Raw genomic sequence first — 20,945 nt, forward strand, 5'->3', positions numbered from 1 at the left:
GCAGTGGGCTGTGGAGCTGGGAAGCTATAGATAAGAAACCTCTGGGGGGTGGGGTAGGGGGCTGGCCAGGACTTGGACAGGTTGAGAGAGAACAGAGTCGTAACTGCCGGGTGCTGTGTGCCTAGACCAGGGGGCCCTAAGAAGAAAACTAGAGAATTCTAGAGAGCTGGCCTCTGTCACAACACTTAGCAAGCTCTGCCTTTGAATTTTCCTGTTGCTTTCCTTATCCTCACCTAAAGGGCAGGGAGTGTGTTTTACTCATCTTTGCATCACCCACAGTGTCCACCACTATAGGGCATGTAGCAGATACTCAAGCTAGCTCTTCGGTTCAGTTATTTTGAATCAATGGCTTTGAGAAACATGTGCCACCTTTGATCTCACTATTAGTAGACCCATCCTTCCCTCCACATGCTAGTTCAGCTCTTTCACTCCTCAAGGGGGCAGACACTATTCCTGGGCTCCTCATCAGCAAGGTGATATGTGGTTATCGAGCCATGATATTGGTGGATTACAGAATAGGGAACAGTCATAGTCAGAGGCTATGTCAAGTTCAGGGTTAGTGAGACAGTTCTCTGGGTACACAGAAGGAAGTTTCTCTAGAGGTGAAAGAAATAGCTGCTACCAAGCAATGCAAACTGTCACCTGCTTCCTTTATGTTTCTCAAAGCAGTTGCTTCAGGGCCCTCTCTGCATACCGCTAGCATGAATAAATGCCTGGGGTGACAGGAGAAGACAGGGAGCTGCAGTGAAGACTGAGTATTCACCCAAACATCTACTGAGCATCTACAGTGTCTGTGGACACAGTGAGGACTTAGAGCAATTGCATCTACTGTATTCTCAAAATTCAACTTCAAGGTCATTTTTTCCCCCAGATTCCTCTGGACACCCTTCATCTAGATTAGGGTTGTCATAGCATCTTGTACAGTACTTCCCTTTAACCTAGCGTTTATAAAATGGCATTTGAAATGCTTGTTTTCTGGTCTGCATGTTCTGCTAACCTGGAAGCTCTTTGAAAGCAAAATCCAATTTTGTCCTCAGCACTTTGCATGCCAACTTGCACAGCGCAGGCATCGTTTAGTCAACGATTATTGAATTAAATGAGACATTGATGTAGTGTCAAGTATGGACAAAGTGGCACCTCAGGATCTCAGGGGGAAGTCTTGTTGGAATTCTAACTGAATGTTGGAAGAGTAAGTGGTCATCAAGAAGAGAGAAGAGAATTCCAGGTGAGAACAGATGTGTGCAAACGTTGGAAGGCATATTGAAGGTGTGAAATTCTCTATAGTTGGAGCACAGTGGTGTATCTGCGGAGCGAGGGCCCCAAACAGGAGAGAAAGCAGTACAGGATAGTGTAGAACCTCAGTAACATTGGTGTCAAGTCCATAAAATATAGATTATGGCTGCAGCCCTGACCAGAGAATTAAGATGTTGCCCTGGGCAAGAGCCAGAGACCCCACTGGCAGTGCCTCGCACCTCACCCTGCACACAACACGTGCTGCCACCTTGCCCGCAGACCCTGGGCCGCTTGGGAGCTCAGTGTACTCTGAGATGCCCAGGGTGGGGCCTGTTGGGTGGGACGCCCGGGGTGGGGCACCTGGGGCGGAGCGCGCAGGCGCGCTGATGCCTCGAGCCCCAAGGGGAGGGCGGGTGCGCGCACTTCTCGCGCACGCGCGCACGGAGGGGGCGACGGCCGCGGTGACGCTACTGCGCCGGGCGGGCGGCGGCGCGTGAGGCGCGCGATTCTCGGTGTCTTGGGAGCAGTGCCCCGGCCCCCGCCGTTCCCGCTGCCGCCATGTCGGGCCGGTCGGTCCGGGCCGAGACCCGCAGCCGGGCCAAGGATGACATCAAGAAGGTGATGGCGGCCATCGAGAAAGTGCGGAAATGGTGAGGGGCCAGGCCCAAGGGTGCTGGCGGGGAGGGCCGCCGGCCCAGGTCCATAGCAGCGGCGAACTGGCGGGTGGGGTGGGAGCCGACCGGCGGGCGCTTGGGGGGGAGGGGGGAGCGGAGAAGGCGGGAGGAGGGAGCCGCTCGCGTCGGCGTGAGGTCAGAGGGCGCGCCGGCCGCGACCAATCAGAGGGCTGCCCGGCCCGCAGGCCCGCCCACCTGCTCCTGCCCCCGGCAGCGCGGCGCCGGCGGGGAGCTGCCGGCTTCCGGCGGCGCCGGGTCTGAGGGGTTTGTTTAGCCGCGGGTAGGCGCGGGCCTAGTCTCCGCGCTCGCCTGCGTGAGGAACCTTTTGCGTTCTGAACTGTCCAGTATACTAACTAACAATCTCTGAGGGGTTCCCGTTGGCCAGACTGAGCACTCTGCGTATTAAGGCGTCTGGGTTAGGTGAGAACTTTTCGTCAAGCTACCTGCCACCGGACCAGGGAATCATTAGAAGAAAAATTCCTATCTTTCTCCTAATATGGGCTCACGCGCGCGAACTGGGTAGGCATTTTCTCTTGGTGACCTGGGAGCTGTTAGTAGAAGAGTCAGGATCTCCGCTTTGTTTGGAAACGGCTGCTGTCATGTTCATTGCAGGCGCAGGTTGACCGCCTATTTTGTACCAAGAGTTCCAGTCCGCTATCACCTTAAGTTTTCACAGCCAGGTGTTTGCGCCAACTTCTTGAGTACTTTTCTCTAGCTGATTGCTACCGATAACTTTTACTTTACTAGTAACTTTAAAGCCGGGTAGGTGTTAGCTCCCTCCAGGAAGCCTTCTCCAAGACCTCCTGCCCTTCACCCTCCACTCCCTGTAGAGTCATTGTTGTTACTGTTTAGTCGCTAAGTAATGTCCTACTCTTTGCAACACCATATAGCCCGCCAGGCTCCTCTGTCCATGGGTTTTTCCAGGCAAGAATACTGGAGTGGGTTGCCATTTCCTTATCCAGGGTATCTTCCCAACCCAGGGATCAAACCCGCGTCTTCTGCTTTGGCAGGTGGGGTCTTTACCACTGAGCCACCTGGAAAACTGAAGGTCATCATTACCTTGGACTTTATTTGCATGTTTATTTGTCCATTTTGCTACATGATCAAGTTCCTCATCTCTAAGGACTTACAAATACTAGGTTAAATAGTTAATGATTTTCCTCCTCCGAATCTAATGCTTTAGGTTTTGTGAAACCTAGGACTGGGCATCCCTTCCTCTTCTGGCCATCTCTGTTCTTACCTGTAGTCTGGGGCAGTTGAGCATCTTCTGTCACCTGGAACTCTGTCTCACCTGGAACTCTGTACTGGGCTCCCTGTGATCTGTCTGCCTGCTTCAGGGCTGGCTCAGTTCCCTGGTCCATTCATTACTTTGTATTTTTCTCAAGTGTGAATTTTTTTTTAGCACTCTTTTGCTTAGGAAATAATGCTTCATTGCTCTCTTCTTGTCCTTAGGATAAAGACCAAAAATGATTCTTCATACCTCACTAGACTGGCTCAAACTGCCCTCTTTTGCAAGATGCTGGCCATCTTTCAGTTGGGGCCACCCTACCTTTCCTTCCTCTCGGCAACCTTCCTCTCCCTGCTCCTTCCACTTGCCTAGTTAGTGCCTGGCTCTGCTCTGCAGTTGCTTCCTCACCAAAACCTTTCAAGAGCCCCAGTCTAAATCGGGTCCTCTCCTATATGGAACTTTCCACAGTGGCATTAGGTTGAACTATAAGACATCTGTATTTGCCTTTTCTATCTGCAGAAATGGCAGTTTGATGTGGTTGAATCTAATGATCAGGTGTCTAACTGAAATGAGTTGTGTGGTGTCTGTTTCCAGTTGGAATTCAGGCTCGGGAGCGTCAGGACTGTGCATCTTGTGCCCTGTGTGCTCAGGACCTAGCAGAGGGTCTTGTAAGTTAAATACTTGTTGAATAAATGAGTGGCTTGTCCAGGAATTAATTCTAGTTTCTAAGTCTAGTTCATTCTTTTTCATGTTACATCACAGTCTTTATATTTTTGTGATGTCATTTGCTGAATAGCATCATTAATAACAGCAGTTACTTTTTTTGCTTTTTTGTGCTCACATTAGGACTCGAAACTTTCAGAAGTCACACTTCAGGCTCCCCAACTCTTGCCGTCCATAATCTGCCCCTTATTTAAGAATGTTACTTGCCTTTCCCTCCCCAGGTATGTGTGGGGAGGGGAGAACAGCTACTCGTTTGTTTTAAAGGCCTATCTCAAAAGTATCTCTTCTGTAAAACAAAACCTTAAAGCCATATTTCCATGGCACTTGGCCTTCACCTTTTCCAAAAGCCAGTGTGAGGCTCAGTTCTGTTAGCTGAAAGCATCGTGTCCTGCTCCTTGGTATTGGAATTGTGTTTCAACCCAGAGTTTCCCTGGTGGCTCAGATGATAAAGAGTCTGCCTGCAATGCGGGAGACACAGGTTTGATCCCTGGGTCGGGAAGATTCCCCTGGAGAAGGAAATGGCAACCCACACCAGTATTCTTGCCTGGAGAATCCCATGAGGAGCCTGGCGGGCTGCAGTCCATGGGGTCACAAAGAGTTGGACACGACTGAGCGACTAATGCACCCAGAGTTTCACAGGAGTTTTGCCTTCCATGGAATATCCTGGTCTTTCAGCCTTCTTTCTTGCCACCTTCACATATTACTTATCTTTTCATTGCTGTGAGTTCCCAAGATAGGGACGCTATCTTATATATCCTTTATCACCTGTAAGGCTCTGTATAATAGGACTTTATAAAATATCAGTGGGATTGAATTAATTTTGGGGAGATGAAGAAGTTATGCGAGATGGATACCTGAGTTTGAATTTGTGCTCATACTCCGTACTACTGTAGTCTGTGAGGAAAAAAATGGTTTTGGTACACCATGTGAGCAGAGGTGACAGGTGGAAGGTTCAGGGTTAAAGGAATTCGATAGCAAAGTGTTTCTGGAAAGGGTGATTTTGCCTTGAAAAGTAAAGTATGATTGGACAGAAAGTTTATGAAGCATTTAAGATTGAAGACATCTGGTGAGAAGTAGAAAAGCACAAGTTCTGATCAGAAAATCTGTTTTATTTTATCAGTTCTGAGAAGTGTCTTTGTTTTAGGGAGAAGAAGTGGGTGACTGTGGGTGACACGTCCCTTAGGATATTTAAGTGGGTTCCTGTGACAGACAGCAAGGAGGTAAGTGAGGAAGAAAATCAAAACAACAAAAAGGTAACGTCTTGTTTCTTTCTTTGTTTGATTGCCTCTTAGCTGTTATGGGATTTATTTCCCCAGAATTGAGTTGAAAATACTTCAGGGACCCCTCTGTCATTGTTCCATGCAAAGCCTCTCATTTTATTAGATTCCCCCTTCTCCCCGTTATTCCCTTTTCTTAACCCATTCCTCTTTTCCAGGGCTTGGCCAACTACAGCCCAGGCCTGCTCCCTGTGGTTCCATATAGTTTAGTTTGAACACACTTGTGCCCGTTGGTTTCCTTATTTGTGGTGGCTTTTGAGTTGTAATGGTAGAGTTGAGTAGGCCATAACATCTAATGGCCTGCAAAGCCCAAGATATTTATTATCTGGCCTCATAAGAAAAAGTTTGTGGACTCCTGCTGCCCATTGTAGCATGTTAGATGTGTTTTGTATGTATATATGCCTTTCTAATTCCCCTTCCATGATTTTATTTGTACATCTGTATATTCTTGAAAAATACACATTGTTTCATATTTGTATTTTTAAAACTTTGCATTCATATATAGCACTGTGCTGTAAACCTCTTTTCTTTTTTTGTTTGAAAACTTGAACATACTTCTATAATTGTAAATAAGATTATTATCTTTACTCTTGCATTATATTCTCTTATGTGCAGTAACCACATTTATCTATCTATACATTCCCTGAGTGATAAACTCCCAGATTTCTCCCCTTCTTTTTATTCTAATTGTTTTTTAAAGGTCTAAACTATAAAATGCATACAAAAGTATCTAAAACATAATGTACTATATAGGGAAAAAAATATGAAGCTAATACCCTTGTAAAAGCCACCTATGTCAAAAGATAGATGTTGCTAACTCCCCCAGCAGCCTCTGAAACTCTTCCTATCATCCCTCTTTCTCCCCTCCAGGGGAGATCAATCTCCTTTTGCTTTTCTTATTACTTATTTAGTCATATGTAAACATTTCTTTAAACAGCATCACGAAGTATCTATTTTTGCATGTCTGGCTTTTTTTGCCTAGTGTTATGTTTGTAGAATCATCCATGTTGTCCTTGGAGCTGTTTGTTCCTTTTCTTTGATGTATGGAGTTCTGTTACAGGACTGTACCATAATTTATTAATATCTTATCAGTTTTCCTGTAGATGGATATTTGGATTGTCTCCAGTTTGGGATAATAGGAACAAAGCTCCTGTGACCGTTCTTATTTTGTATATGGGTCAACATGTGTGTGAGTTTTCCTAGAGTATATTCCTAGGAGTAGAATTGCCAAATCTTAGGGTATGTGTATTTTGACCTATACCAGGAATGCCAAAGTGATTGTACCATTGTATATTCCCACCAGACATACCAGAGTTCTCCCTGCTCCAAACCCTCATCAACAGTTACTGTTCTTGGACTTCATGTATTAAGATATCTCATTTTGGTTTTGATAGGGTGGTTAAGGACGTAATTACTAATGAGATGGAGAACCTTTTCAGCATCCTTTGGGATTTCCTCTTTTAGGCAGTGCCAGTTTAAGTCTAATTGGTTATGGTCTTTTTCTTGCAACTTGTAGGGATTCTCTGTGTTGTGGACACATATTCTTTATTGCTTGAATACTGTCTGTACGTTGTTCCATTCCATGGCTTATCTTCACCCTCTGTTTATGCAGGCCCGAGTAGCAGAAGTTTTTTTAATTTTAATGTAGACAAAATAATCCTTTTCTTTATAATTAGTGCTTTTAAATGTCTTAAATCTTTTCCTTTTTTGAGGTTACAAAGATATTTTTCCGTATAATCTACAAGCTTGTTATTCTATTCCCATTTATAATACACCTGGAGTTGATTTTTGTGTATTTTGAAGTAGGGGCCCAATTTCATATTTTTCCATGTGGGTATACATTTATGCCACCACTTGAAGAGACTTCTTTTCGTCTTGCTCTGTAGAACCACCTTTGCCATATTTCAAGTATAGATATGGGTCTGTTTGTGTGTTTTGCTGCCAGCTTTTTTGGTAGCCTGGTTGACTGTGGTGGACATCCTTTATCCATTCTCCTTGAGGACTTGTGAGAAGTTTTCTCTGGATTAGATGCCCAGGAGTGAGATTGCTCTGTTGTTGGCTGTCCATATATGATTGATTTTTTAAAATATTTAGTTAGTTATTTGGTTGTGCTGGGTCTTAGTTGCAGCATGCAGGATCTGGTTCCTGGATCAGGGATTGAAACCAAGGCCCCCTGCATTAGGAGTGTGGATTCTAAGCCACAGGACCACCAGGGAAGTCCCATACATGATTGTTTTTACTCGATGCGGCCAGATCTCTCTCCTGAACAGTTTCCCTGGATAGTCACCTCCTGTTTCCCACATCCTCACCAACATTTGGTATCGTCTAACACCTAATTCCTAAATCCTGATAGTCTGGTAGATGTAAAGTGGTATCTCTTTGTTTATTCTGCATTTCTCTGAATACTAGGGAGATTGATAATTTTATCTCTTCAGATTTCCTTTTTATGCATTTAGATTTCCTCTTCTCTGATTTCTTCTTTCTTTCTTTTTTGGCTATGTGGCTTTGCGGGATCTTAGTTCCCCAACCAGGGATTAAACCCAGGCCCTCAGCAGTGAAAGCGTGGAGTCCTACTAACCACTGGACCACCAGGGAATTCCCCTCTGATTTCTTAAATTCTCCTTATTCTTATATTGGACTTCCTGTCTTTACTTTTCTGATTTGCATGGATTCGTTCATGTTATAGATAAAGAAAACCTCTAATTAGATTTGTACATGGCAGTTGTCTTTGTCTAACATGTCACATGTGGTAACTTTGTCAGTAACAGCCTTTAATTTTTTTCTGTCAAGTTAACTTTTTCCTTATGATTTTTATTTCCAGAGTGATGTTTCAAAATTATTCTCCATTTCCTGGTTATAGAGGACTTCTGCATCTTCTGCTAGCTTTTTAATTTTAACTTTCATTTTTAGACCTTTAATCCATGTAGGTTTTTTGTTGTTTTTTTTTAAATGGTGAAGATAAGAATCTAATTTTAATTTTCCTTCATATAGTGAGCCACTACCCCTGATACTGGTCACTCCATAATCTGTCCTTCTCCACTGGTATGTGATGTCGTTCCTGTTTTATGCTATATTCACATGTTTTTGTTTTTGAGCTTTCCATTTTTTTGTTGTTATTTTATCTGTTTCTGCTCTAGATTTATTTACTATGCTTTTAGTGTGTCTTCATGTTAAGTAGGGTGAGTTTTCTCTCTTGTAGGTTTTTGGAAAGATAGTCTTTACCAGAATGAAAAATTCCTTCTCTCTTTAGCTTTCTAAGGCTTATTAAAAATTATGAATAGATAATTTGGACTTAATCCAGCTGCTTTTCCTGCATCTACTTAAATGTTCATGGGACTTTTGTCCTTTAATCTATTAAAATGATGAATTTCTGATGTTTGAACCATTCTTGCATTCTTAAGACAAATTCTACTTGGACATGCCTTTCTTCTTTTTTTCCTTTTTAATGTTACATTCAATGCACAAATAATTGAGGCATTTGCATCTGGTTTGTAAATTGGTTTGTAATACTCTTTCCTTATGCTATCTTTACCTTGTTTACACCAGCATCCTAAAACAAATTAGGCAGATTCTCCTCTTTTGATTTCTAGAACAACTTGCATAAAATGAAGGGTCTACCTTTAGTACCTTCTGGGTCTTTGGTGGCGAGAGAGGTGTTGATTATCATTACAGTGGCTCTCATGGTGATTGATGTATTTAGGTTTTCCCTTTTTCTGTACTTATTTTGCTGTTTTGTGTCTTTTCTAAAAAATGTTTCCATTTCAAGTAGGGGATTGTTTCTTTAGTGGGGGACAGTGCTGAGTCTTCACCCTTACCCACTTCCCCAAGAGTGTTTAGAAATGAGACAAGGCACTGTTTGGTTGGCCAGCCATGCTAAGCTTTTGGCAATACATGAGTCAGTCCTGTGCAGTGAAGACTTAATCAGCCTGTCCGGAAGGCCAGCAGTACCCTGCTGATGAACACTGATCAGTTTTCATGTGTACTGCTGTGTAGTCATTTATAATATCCTTTTGTACTTTAAAGTCTCTGTTGGTAATTATTTTGTCTTTTTTGCATTTGTTATTTATGTTTTTTCCATGTAAAATGGTCCTAAAATCTTTATTAAAAGAATCATCATGTAATTTTTGTTCATCTTTCTTTTCATTTTGCTTTGTTCTCTTTTTGATTAATTTTTGCCCTTGTTATTTTCCTTTGTTTGTTTTATTCTGTTTTTTCCACTTCTTGTGTTGAATACTTAGCATGTTTTTTTCTAGTTTTTCTTTGCTTTTTTTTTTTTTTGTAGTCCATTTCACTTCTGTAGTTATCTCTCACAAATTTGGATATCCATGAGTATCAGGATATCATTGATAGTGTCGTTTCACTGTAAGATTTTCATAGGTTTCTCTTTGGTTTCCTCTTTAACCCAAAGGTTATTTAATAGAATGATAATTTAGTTTTTAGATAGGTGAGATTTTTTAAAGCTGTCCTTTTAAAATTGGTGCACTGATTCTATGGAATTGGTAGGGTATTTGTTCTTTGGGCTTACTGGGACTTTTTTTGTGACCTGATCTGTAATTGAATTGTGGACAGTTCACTTATAATTAAAACATATATATGAAATTAAACAATTGATGGATTTGTTATGTTATCCAAATCTGTATCTTTGCTCATCTTTGTATGGTTTGCTCTGTATGTTTCTGAGAAGAGTGTGTGAAATCGTTGGTTTGTTTGCTTCTTCATGGTCTGAGTCAGTTATCCTTTGTACTTTGAAGCTCTATTTTTGATCCATGTATGTTTATGATTCTTACCTCATCGTGACCTGTTCCTCCTTTTACCAGTATGTAAAGTCCTTCTTTGTCCCTTTCTCACCTCAAATTCTGTTTTATCTGATACTAACTGTATATCCCGTCTTCTTTTGATTTGTATTTGCCTGGTATGTCTTGTAATGCTATTTCTCCTGTTTTACATTTTTCTGCTTATTGGGCATATTAGGATTAGGTTTAGCTGTGGGTGACGGAAAACTCAAAATAGCAGTGGTTTAAAGCAGTTGTTTTGTTCTTAGAGAAACAGAAGTATGCAGTCCAGGACTGGTGTGGTAATTTTGTTCTAAGAGTCCCCAGGGACTCAGGTTTCTGGCACCCTCTCTATTCCTTTTGTTTTTAAATTTCCTTTTAAGAGAGTAGTGGTTCTATTCATTTTACATTGTTTCTGTTGTGTTAAAATATACCTATCATGAAGTTTACCATCTTAACCACTTCAGCGTGTACAGTTCAGTAGTGTTGAGTGCATTCACCTTGTGTAACCCATCTCTGAAACTCTTCATCTTGCAGAGGTAAAAAACTCTATACCCATTAAATAATTCCCCATTCCTCTGTTCATGTTTGACCTTATATTCCAAGTTCGAGCTCCAGCCATCATTCAGCACATTCAAGTTCAAGGCAGTAAGAGAGTGGGAGGGTTAGCAAATAGTGTTTTAATGAATGTAAGGAGTTTCCCAGAAGTCTCCTTAAGACATATATACTAAGTGTTCATAGTAGCTGTGGCACGTCTAGGTGCCAGAAAGGCTGGGAAAGTGTGACTGCCTAAAAATTATATTTTTATGGACAAGGATTTCGGTCATAATACACTTTCCTTTTATTTTTTTCCTCTTCACCTCATGATGACTAGACACATTTTCTTCTGCTGATCTGGAAGTTCTACATTCTATTTTTAATCTTTTTATTGGCAACTTCCAACCTAATAAAACTTACACTATTTTTCCATGTCAATGTATAAAGCTTATCAAAATCTGTATTTTTCCTCTGAGCCTCTGGTCTCCATCACCCCCCCCTCCCCCCACCCTTCATCTCTACTCTGTCCTTCGTTTTGAATGGAATTTCATCTTTTTTTTGGCCACACCATGTGGCTTGTGGGATCTCAGTTGCCTGGCCAGGAATTGAACCCTGGTCAAAGCACTGGGAGCCCGGAATCCTAACCACTGGGCCACCAGGGAACTCCCTAAATGCAATATCCTGTAATGATGACATCTAGCTTCATTTCTTAATTTTTAGTTTGTTTCATCTCTTTATCCTTTCTTTGTATATTCTGACTTCTTCATCCAGTTTTTGCTCATTAATCTTTTCTTCAGCTGTTATCTATTTCTGCTAATAAACTCATTCACCTAATTTTTACTTTGAACAATTTCATTGCTCATACCAAATATCCTTGGCGGTGGTTCAGAATAACTTTCCCGTGTCATCCTTGTCTTTCTTAGGAGACCTGCCATGTTTTATTGAAGTTCTCATGTCCCATTGGTGCACTATTCCTGGTACAGCTTGCTCTGTTAATTGTCTCTCATGGTACTTGTTCTCCTGCAGTGTCTGGTTGGTTTTCTCTGTGCACTCATCTTTTATTCCTTTTAACTTTGAGCTGTGTTGGCTAGAAACGTGTAACCGAGGGGAGACCATGAGCCTGAGCTCCGTGCTTTCTCCTCTATAGCTGAGGGGATGGGATTAGCCTCGGGATTAAGTCTTTCCCTTTTCCCCTCTCTCATCTTCCGCTGTCTCCCAAGGAGCTCTCTAGTACTGGTCTCCACATGCTGCCTTTATCTGCAAGCAGCCATCCTCGCCAAGTCCATGGAGCCGGTGGGTGAACGTTAGAGGGGCTCTGGGGCCACCCTTTGTATTTCATCTAACCTTGGCTCTGGTGATGCCAATACCATAAAGGCCAAAGGTCAGGCTGCTAGATCTCTTGTGTGGGGGAAGGACACTGCCAACAGCCCATTCCCCATTTCTCACATAGAAGCCCCTGACCCTTTCCTATTTCTTTTTTTTTTTTCTTTGCTTGTGCCATGCGGCATATGGGATCTCACTTCCTCAACCAGAGATCAGATTTGCCCCTCCTGCATAGGAAGTGCAGAATCGTAACCACTGGACCTGGGGGACATCCCCCTTTGCTGTTTCAGGTTCTCCTTGCTCAGGACTCTGCTCCTTTTGTCTCTCCGAAGGACTTCTCACAGTGTTTGTATTGGTTTCTGAGCTGGACCCTGAGGTCCATTGGTTTATCTACCTTCCAGTGGTCTGTGGTCGTGTGCCAGCTTCGAAGGTACTAGCATAGACCTATTAGGTTAGGAAAAATAGAAAATGATCAAATTGGTAAAGAAGAATAAGTGAAGGATGTAAGGGAGTGGGACTCTGCTGATGGGAGAATAAACTGGGACAAACTTTCTACAGGTTGATCATATATGTATACTTAAAAGCTTAATTAACCAGATGTTGGGAATCCTTTCACAATATATACACATATCAAATCACCCCAGGATATACTTTAAATACTGTACCGTTTTATTTGTCACTTATACCTCAGTGAAGCTGAGGGTGTGTGTCGGGGGGAGCCTTCAAAATATTTATGCCTTTGATCTAGAAGTTTTACCTCTAGACATTTATTCTCTGGGACATAATCATGATGTGTACAAGTTACATCTGCTGTGTTGAGTACTCCAGTGTTGTTCATGGTATTTAAAAATTGCAAGCAAAATGAAGATCTTAGCTAAAGAATTAAGTTATTGTGCACCCGTATATTGTACAGCTTTGTTACCCTTGTAAAAGATGGTCTAAAAAACTACTCAATGGCATAGAAAAATGTTTCTAATATGATGAGTTGCGGGGGAGCAAGTTATAATACTGAATCATGGTCCATTTCGATACAATTATATGTTTCGGGTATCTCTGGTTGTGCAGGTGATTTTCGTTTCATGTATTTTCAGAATTTCTTATGGTGAGTGCATATTTTATGTGGGCACAGAATCATTGAACTAATGAGAGATCAGGAAAAAATAACAGGAACACCAAAAGTTGGCATGGGTGCTGTGATGCTCATACTCCAAATGCATTGCCAGCCTTCTGGTGGAGAGTTGGGAGGCACAGGGTATTTTAAGCGAAATGTTTTTACTTTCTGATCTAGAAGGGATTTTTTTTTTTTGGTGTGAATTTAGCCAAATAATCCAGGAAAAAATAAAAGTTAAGCATTGTAGATTTATTTCTACTAGTACTAAACAAACACAGTCCTAAATAAGGTAAAGCTAAATGTCCACTAGTTGAGTATTGATTGAATGAGTATGATACCTGGAATATTATGCAGCCAGTAAAAATCAGGTTTAGGTAGCCTCTGTAGTTAAATGGTAAAGTGTAATTGCACTAAAATTATGTCTGCATATAAAACATGAAGGAAAGGACTACACACATATATATGTACAGTTGACTTATTGCTGAGTTAGGATTGAGAGTATTCACAAAAACTAAGCTGTGTTACTAGTACAATGCATGTACAATAAAGTGACAAGTATGTGAAGTATGGATTAGCAAGTTTGGGATTGTCCAGATTTGAAATTCCAGCTGTGAGGATGCTCTCATTTGCAAATGCTTGGATTGGTGATTGCCTTTCCTGTGGGCTGGTATGTTGCAAGCTAGTGCTTACCTTCCACTGTGGTTCCCCTACCCATGTGACTTGCATTTGCTTGAAGGCAGAGGTGGACATGGGAGGTCACTGAGTGGATGGGGTAGATTGGTCAGGAGTAGAGCTTGTAGGGACCCCTTGTCCTGTCCCTGCTCACATTGCATATAAAGTGAATCCTTCCTTTGTCCAGTCAAAGGGCCTTTCTTCTTTCTCTTTTTATCCCTAGCTGTGCTCCTGAAACAGGGATCTTTCTCAAATGAGTATTTTGTAATTCTTACCCATCCATGTAGGGAAGGATCGGGCAGAGCATTCTGATGAGGGCAGAAAGCAGGAAGGTCCCACAGAGAACTCCAGTGGAAGCAGATGTATATAGCTGCCTGTCTCTTGTGAGTCATGAGATTAAAGTGGGAAGGGTCCATTTTACTGATAGAGCCACTGAGGCCTGGGAACACCTTGTCCAGGATCCTGTTATTCCTTGGGTCCTGAAACCACTGTTGTTCCTCATGTTCCTAATCCAGACCTCTGTGGTGTCTCAGCACCTTCTCTCTCTCTCTCTGTGAGTCTTCTGCTTGGCTCTGTCATATTCCTCTTTTTTTCCTTTTCTAGAAAGAAAAGTCAAAATCGAACAGTTCCGCAGCCCGGGAACCTAATGGCTTTCCCTCTGATGCCTCAGCCAATTCCTCTCTCCTTCTTGAATTCCAGGGTGAGTTGCATCCTTATGTCTTCCTTGCAGGAAAATGAGCATTTAAATGACCCATCAATAATCCAAAGACTAGTCTGTGTGTCATTTCAGTGCCCACGGTTTTGCTAGTATCTTGCCGGGCACCTGACAGAAGTCTTTGCATTTCAACTTCATAGTAACCTTGCAAGACAGACAACAGTCTCCTCACTTTCCAGTTAAGGAAACTGAGGCTCAGGGACGTGAGGTTACGTATCTAAAGTTAGTCACTCGTAAGTGAGGACCCATGGTAGGTCCTGGTTTTCTGGATCAGAAGCTCTTTTCTTTAGACTGTGTGTGTGATGAGAGCGCTTCAGAGGACCGTGCCCCACCCCACCCGGCCCCCAACCCAGGCTGGGGCATCTGCTTGTTTGTCTACAGTTTGTCCAAGTTCTGCCTCCTAAACCAGTCTCTGGTAGACGTCCGGCCGGAGTCAGCACTGCACTGAGAACTTTACCTTTTATACCTGTGTGGTAGTTACTGCTTATGAGGCACTTTCACTTCAGTGTCTCCTTTTTACCCTTGCATCAGCCTGGGATACAAACCAGGCAGTTACCATCATCCCAATTTAAGGAAACTGATACTTGGAGAAGAAAAGCATCTACCTAAGCTGAAGACTGACAGGACTTTATTATTTTGTATAATAAAATGCTACTTCCATTTTAGTGTAGAAGATAGTGGTCATTGTAGGATGAAGACTAGAAAAGGCTTACGATTTTCTCTTTGGAGCTAGACTGGGAACGACCAGGTATCCCCTCCTTCCCTCTCCCCTAACCCCAAGGTTGGTGTGGTACAGAAGGGTGGACAGTTCTCCAGCTGCGTGAGCTTTCCCCGCAGCATAAAGCTCGGGAGACATGGGAGGCTCTGTTTCTTCAGCCTGGCCACTGTCTCATCCTTTTCAAGCAGTGAACGTTTAATGCGCTCCTACCGGGTGCCGGGTACTATGTACTGTGCTGGAGACCCAAGGACCTCTGTGGGCCACAGAGCCTACCCGCACCGGGTGTCCTGGAGGTAGACCGGTGTGAATACAGTAAATGCAGGTGCACATAGGAAGCAGCAGGGGCATGAGAGGGGGTGGTCGTCTCCACCCAGGGGAGCCTGGGACACAGGGCTCTGCAGAGGAGAGGATGCCTGAGCTGCCGGCGGCCAGGTGTAGGGGCTTTGCAGGAAGACGGGAAGGAGCACATCATCCAGACATGGTGCTGGTAGCTGCTCCGAGGCTTGGGTCTGACCTGGCTGGAGCCAGGGGTACGTAGGAAGAAGGGCAGGCGGTGGGCCTGGAGAGCAGTGTGTAGGATGTGATAGGGCCCTCTCGTGGGCAGCAGGGAACCACAGAAGGGTTTAGAAAGTTCACTCTGGCAGTGGTGTGAGGTCGCCGGGCGTGGCTGAGACCCGAGGAAGGGCAGCTGGATGGCTGTTGCCAGAGGCCAGGCCTGCACTGAGGCAGTGGGGGAGGAAGGAGTGGATACACGTGGCAGCAGAGCAGTAGGACGGGTACAATTTGGTGACTGGCTGCTGGAGGTGGGGGAGAGGAAGGAATTGCTGAGTCGGTTTTTAACTTAGCTGGTGACGTTAAGCCTTCAACAGCGCTTCCCAGGTGGGATCCAGTGGTCTGTGAGGCAGTGAGGCAGAGCCTGGGCAGGTGCAAGGCCTGAGCTGACCATCTCCAGACCCCGTCACCCTCCTTCAGATAGCTGAGAATGGCAGGCAGACTGTCCTTTTCTATACCTCTTGTGAGAAAGGTTGAGAGGCAGAGCCATGTCCTTCCATTCACTGGATAGTGAGAAGATACCAGGTCCCAGCTATAATTAGTGGATGCTAAAGAAGGGACTCATACGCTTATATTGACCTCCCTGACATATAAATTTTGCATAAACTTAAAGATTCTGACTGCATCCGGTGGTGCTTAGAATATATGTCATAAAATAACATGTGCTTAAATTCATCAATTTAGATTCTGTTGGTAATTCGTGATGTGCAGAAGCCCTGGAAATGTCTGCCCTTGGTTCAGGGGCTGTTTGCAGCTGTGATCTGTGTGTGCCCAGCTGTGTCCACGCTGTCTGCAGAGACCCCAGGCCCTTGGCTCTGCACTGAGCCCCCTCAACCATGACCGGCCTCAGCCGTTGCCTTTGTCGTGTGTGATTTTCAGATGAAAACAGCAACCAGAGCTCCGTGTCTGATGTCTACCAGCTCAAGGTGGACAGCAGCACCAACTCGAGCCCCAGCCCCCAGCAGAGCGAGTCCTTGAGCCCTGCGCACACCTCTGACTTCCGCACAGACGACTCCCAGCCCCCCACCCTGGGCCAGGAGATCCTTGAGGGTGAGTCTCCCTGGCCCAGGACGTGTGTCTTGGAGGGCCATGCTCTTGCTCTCGATGGTTTTCTTCTTTAGAGTCACAGGTTAGAGACGGTGCCTCAGAACTGGCAGCTTCAAGCTGTTTGTCAGTTGTTTGAGGCTCTTTTGGGGAATGGTTGTATTTTCCCCTTTCACAGAATGACGGAGAGAAACAGCAACACGATTGAGTGCCAGGCTCTCCGCAAGGAAGGCACTTTTCATATTTGAGGCCTGGTATGATTCTCAGGTTTCCCTGGTGGCTCAGCAGTAAAGAATCTGCCTGCAGTGCAAGAGATGTGGGCTCGATCCCTAGGTTGGGAAGATCCCCTGGAGAAGGAAATGGCGACCCACTCTAGTATTCTTGCTGGGAAATCCCACAGAGGAGCCTGGCAGGCTACACTCCATGGGGTCACAAAAGAGTTGGACACAACTTAGTGACTAAAACAGCAAACATGATTCTCCTTTCGAAAAGCCCATGGAATAGCAACTGTTGTCTCCATTTTATCGATGAGGAAGTTGTCTTAAAAAATTCAGTTGCTTGGCCACGATCCCACATTTAGTGGAACTGCCTGATTTGTTTCATTCCTTCTGACTTCGGAGTTAGTGCCCTTTGTACTGGATTCTGCAAATTTCTTCTTAGAATGTATGTTGATTCTATAACCAGTGGATACCCCTTCACCAAGGTGCCTCCTAGGAGCACTCCCCCAACCTGGGGGCTCTCCCGTCCCAGCAGGCCCTGCAGTTACACTGACCTTGCTTTTTCAGAGCCCTCCCTGCCTGCCTCAGAAGTTGCTGATGAACCTCCGACCCTCACGAAGGAAGAACCAGTTCCTCTAGAGACACAGGTAAGGAGGTGCTTTGGGTTTCCTGGTTTCTAAGGAAAATGTCAGGGCTCTGTTGATATGCACTGGCTCTCTAGCATGGGAGGGATGTAGTGGGGGTGGAGAGGCAGTGAGGGATGCTGGTTAGAAGGTCGGGGAAGGTTAGGTCAGGAGGTAGGGAAGAGGTCCTGTGATTGGTGAGACAGTCGGGTGAGACAGTTAGGGTGGAAGGGGAGGTCTGCTTCAGAGGGATAGCCCTGTCATTCCGTGCTCTGGCTACGTCTAGATTGCTGAGGAAGAGGAAGACTCAAGTGCCCCTCCCCTGAAACGCTTCTGTATGGACCAGCCTGCAGTGCCGCAGACAGCGTCGGAAAGCTAGCACCGCCCTGGCGCCCTTCACCTCCAGGCCCCATGCCTCTATTTATTGCATTCTGGTTCTGGCTGTGCTGTGTTGCTGGGGTAAGGGCGAGCACCGGGGTCCAGAGCCTGCACCTCAGAGCCTTCTGGGCTGGAAGGTGGACGCGGGACCTGGGGTCGTAGCATCATCTTCCCGTCCCCGGCACCTGTGTCTGCCTGATCCTGAGAAGAGGAGCACTCCTGTCCTCTTTGCACCCCAAGGAGGCTGGCGCCTCAGCCACTCCAGGATCATCTGTCACCTCCAGTAGCAGTCTCTGCTCCACAGCCTCTGGATTGAGCTGCTGGTGCCTCTGCAAGAGGAAGGAGGGGGGGAAGGCACCCTCCAGAGAAGAGCGTGCCGAGGGCTTACTTGAACTTGAATGGAGACTGTAGATTCATGGACTTGCCCATAGGGCTAGGGACCCTATAGGCTGCTGTTGGAGAATGCCTGAGTAGACGCTGGAGGGAAGGGAAGGGCTTAACTCCACATGACGGCAGAAAAGTCCCACCTAGACTTCATGCTGTCCTGGCACTTGTACCCATTCCTGAGGCCATCCTGCCTCGCATGGGCTCTCTGGCTGTTGACAGTCCTTTGTCCCCCCACTGTAACCACCCCCTTCCCCCAACACACATACACACATATACTCGCAGTTGTTTCCACCTGGACATTTCATTCCAGTATCCCCCTGCCTCCCGCCATGGTCCCCAGCTCTCCTGCCGCAGACTCTGCCCCAGCGAGAATTTGAGGTTCTGATAGTACTCATCCCCACAGTACTTCTTCAGCCCAGACTTTCTAGAAAGTTCCCTTTTCTTTGAAATCTGCATGTTTCATCAAACCTTGTGATTTTATTTTTTGTTTCAAAAAAGTTTAAGAAAATGGAAATGGACAACGGTGAGTGAAGACATATTTTAGCACTGAATAGAATATTTTTAAAATTAAACTATTTGAAATATGTCTTGTTGGCAGCTGAGTGCTTCATTCTTGAGGGTTGTGGGGGCAGGGGCTGGCGGTGATGGTGGCTGAGTGCTTGTAAAGTCACTGCGGGCTGGGCCCTGCCAGTTGTCTTTGACTCCCATAGAGTGACTCCATTGACAATGATTTGGAGACTCTGAGGTTGTCATGTCCTTTGAGTTATACTTCTGCCCCTGTGTACGCCGAATACAACCCTGTGTACATGGGATGTATTTCCCACAGCTCCAGGTCCTTAGGTGACTGACTCTTAAGTTTTTCTTTTAACTTTTTATTATGGTAAAATACACAACCATAAAATTTACCGTTTTAACCATTTTATTTTTTTTTCCAGTTTGACACTTTATTTATACAAAGTATTTAGGGCACTGATTCTCAAAGTTGGCTGAATATTGGATTCACCTGGAGAGTTTAAAAAATACTGAGGTTTATATGCTGCTGCTGCTGCTAAGTCGCTTCAGTCGTGTCCGACTCTGTGCAACCCCATAGACGGCAGCCCACCAGGCTCCCCCGTCCCTGGGATTCTCCAGGCGAGAACGCTGGAGTAGGTTGCCATTGCCTTCTCCAATGCGTGAAAGTGAAGTCACTCAGTTGTGTCCGACTCTTTGCGACCCCATGGACTGCAGCCTACCAGGCTCCTCCATCCATGGGATTTTCCAGGCAAGAGTACTGGAGTGGGTTGCCATTGCCTTCTCCTAACCATTTTAAAGTGCACAGTTCAGTGGCACTAAATGCATTCACGGCATTGCACAATCATTACCACTATACAGCTGCAAACATTTTCATTGCCTCAAGCAGAAACCCGTACCCATTAAGCCCTCACTTCCCACTTGCCCCTCCCCCAAGGTGATGGAGGGAAGGGAAATAACAAAAGTGGATTTGGGACCTTCTGAGGTTTAGGAACCAACGGGACAGGCCGGAAAAGATCAGCCAGAAGTTGAAACTGTAGGGACTTCCCTCGCCATCCAGTTGATAGGATTCCAGACTTCCACTACAGGGGACATAGGTTTGATCCCAGGTCAGGGAACTATATCCTCTTAAGTTGCATGGCACAATGAAAAAAAGTGACAAGCTGAAACTGTCTAATCAAGGGTGTAGGTCTATATCAGTGAAAGATGGGTGTTAAACTGGAGCCATAGAAATGGAGGACAACTGCCAAGCAACAGCCACATTAAAGCTTCTTATTTTTTCTATTTTAAAATGAAAATATCACTATAGAAAAACATACTGGAAAAATACATGAAAATATAATGAAAGAAAAAAAACAACAACGCATAACTCCCATCTCCAAGGTAAGCACTGTTCTTTATTTGGAGAGCCACTTCTCAGCTCCTTTTCGTGGAGCTGCAGCTGATATTCTCTATTCATAAAGCCCCACCTCTAGTTTCCACTTCCATCTGCAGGATTTCCAGCTGTTCTTGATGGCTCTCCAGGGTACCTCTAGTTCTTAGGGCTGAGCCCGAGCCCATCCCTGAGTCTCCCATTTTAGATCTCTGCTTTACCAACACCAGGGCTGGGTTCTGGTCCACAGCGGCCACAAGCGCTGGAATGACTATGGTGCCCATTCTGATGTGCAACTGGGTGTGTTTTTGGAAATACCAAAAATGGCCCCCCATCTTTTTCCCCCCAATGTTTTTGGAGTTTTCATTCTGCGTGTAGTCTGCCATTAGGTGTCTAGTCCTGCAAGCATCCATCCCATTAGTCATCTTTGTGCCTCTGAAGTCCGGCCACTTGTCTTCACCGACCTTGCTGACCATTCGATGCCCCTATCACCACCACAAGCTCCTGCCATTACCTTCCACGTGGTCACTCCTATTCAACCCTCAAATGCTGTGGCAGAAAGAGAACTTCCCTTTGCCATTCTCCTCTCTTGCTACTTTCTGCCTGGAGATCCCTATGATTAGGCCCTGAATTTACCATGTCTGCTCTGCTGCTCCTCCTGCCTAGGAAGGATGTCCATCCCTCTTTCTGCCTAGCAAGCTGCAACTTCATCTCTGCACAATCAGCTCAAATGTCACGGCCTCTGAGGTTTCTCCTAATCCTCTTAGAAGAAATGGCTACTGAAGGGAGATGAGCTCTCTCTGCTGATAGATGGTTTGAAGGGGCTTCATAGAGCTGATGTCTGACCTAGATCAGTGGGGGAAAAAATGTTGCCTGCC

The 20,945-nt window shown here is 44.9% G+C and overlaps 1 protein-coding gene across 5 annotated transcripts; it reads left to right on the forward strand.

Moving 5' to 3' along the window:
* The first annotated feature begins 1,637 nt into the window (after nt 1-1,637).
* BCL7B (BAF chromatin remodeling complex subunit BCL7B) lies at nt 1,638-18,771 on the forward strand. 5 transcript variants are annotated; one of them, XM_043455946.1, is made up of 7 exons: nt 1,638-1,883; nt 5,003-5,078; nt 13,838-13,933; nt 14,154-14,250; nt 16,415-16,585; nt 17,365-17,444; nt 17,707-18,771. In XM_043455946.1, exons 1-7 carry the CDS (start codon nt 1,792-1,794, stop codon nt 17,797-17,799), a joined length of 705 nt encoding a protein of 234 aa, XP_043311881.1. In that variant the 5' UTR covers nt 1,638-1,791; the 3' UTR covers nt 17,800-18,771. The 5 variants fall into 5 exon arrangements, with proteins under 5 accessions (XP_043311881.1, XP_043311883.1, XP_043311882.1 ...); XM_043455947.1 differs by lacking the exon at nt 1,638-1,883 and adding an exon at nt 2,123-2,426; XM_043455950.1 differs by lacking the exon at nt 1,638-1,883 and adding an exon at nt 2,126-2,327.
* Nucleotides 18,772-20,945: the final 2,174 nt, after the last annotated feature.

The sequence above is a fragment of the Cervus canadensis genome, chromosome 32 (assembly GCF_019320065.1).
Source record: "Cervus canadensis isolate Bull #8, Minnesota chromosome 32, ASM1932006v1, whole genome shotgun sequence".
In the NCBI taxonomy this organism is placed as follows: Eukaryota; Metazoa; Chordata; class Mammalia; order Artiodactyla; family Cervidae; genus Cervus; species Cervus canadensis.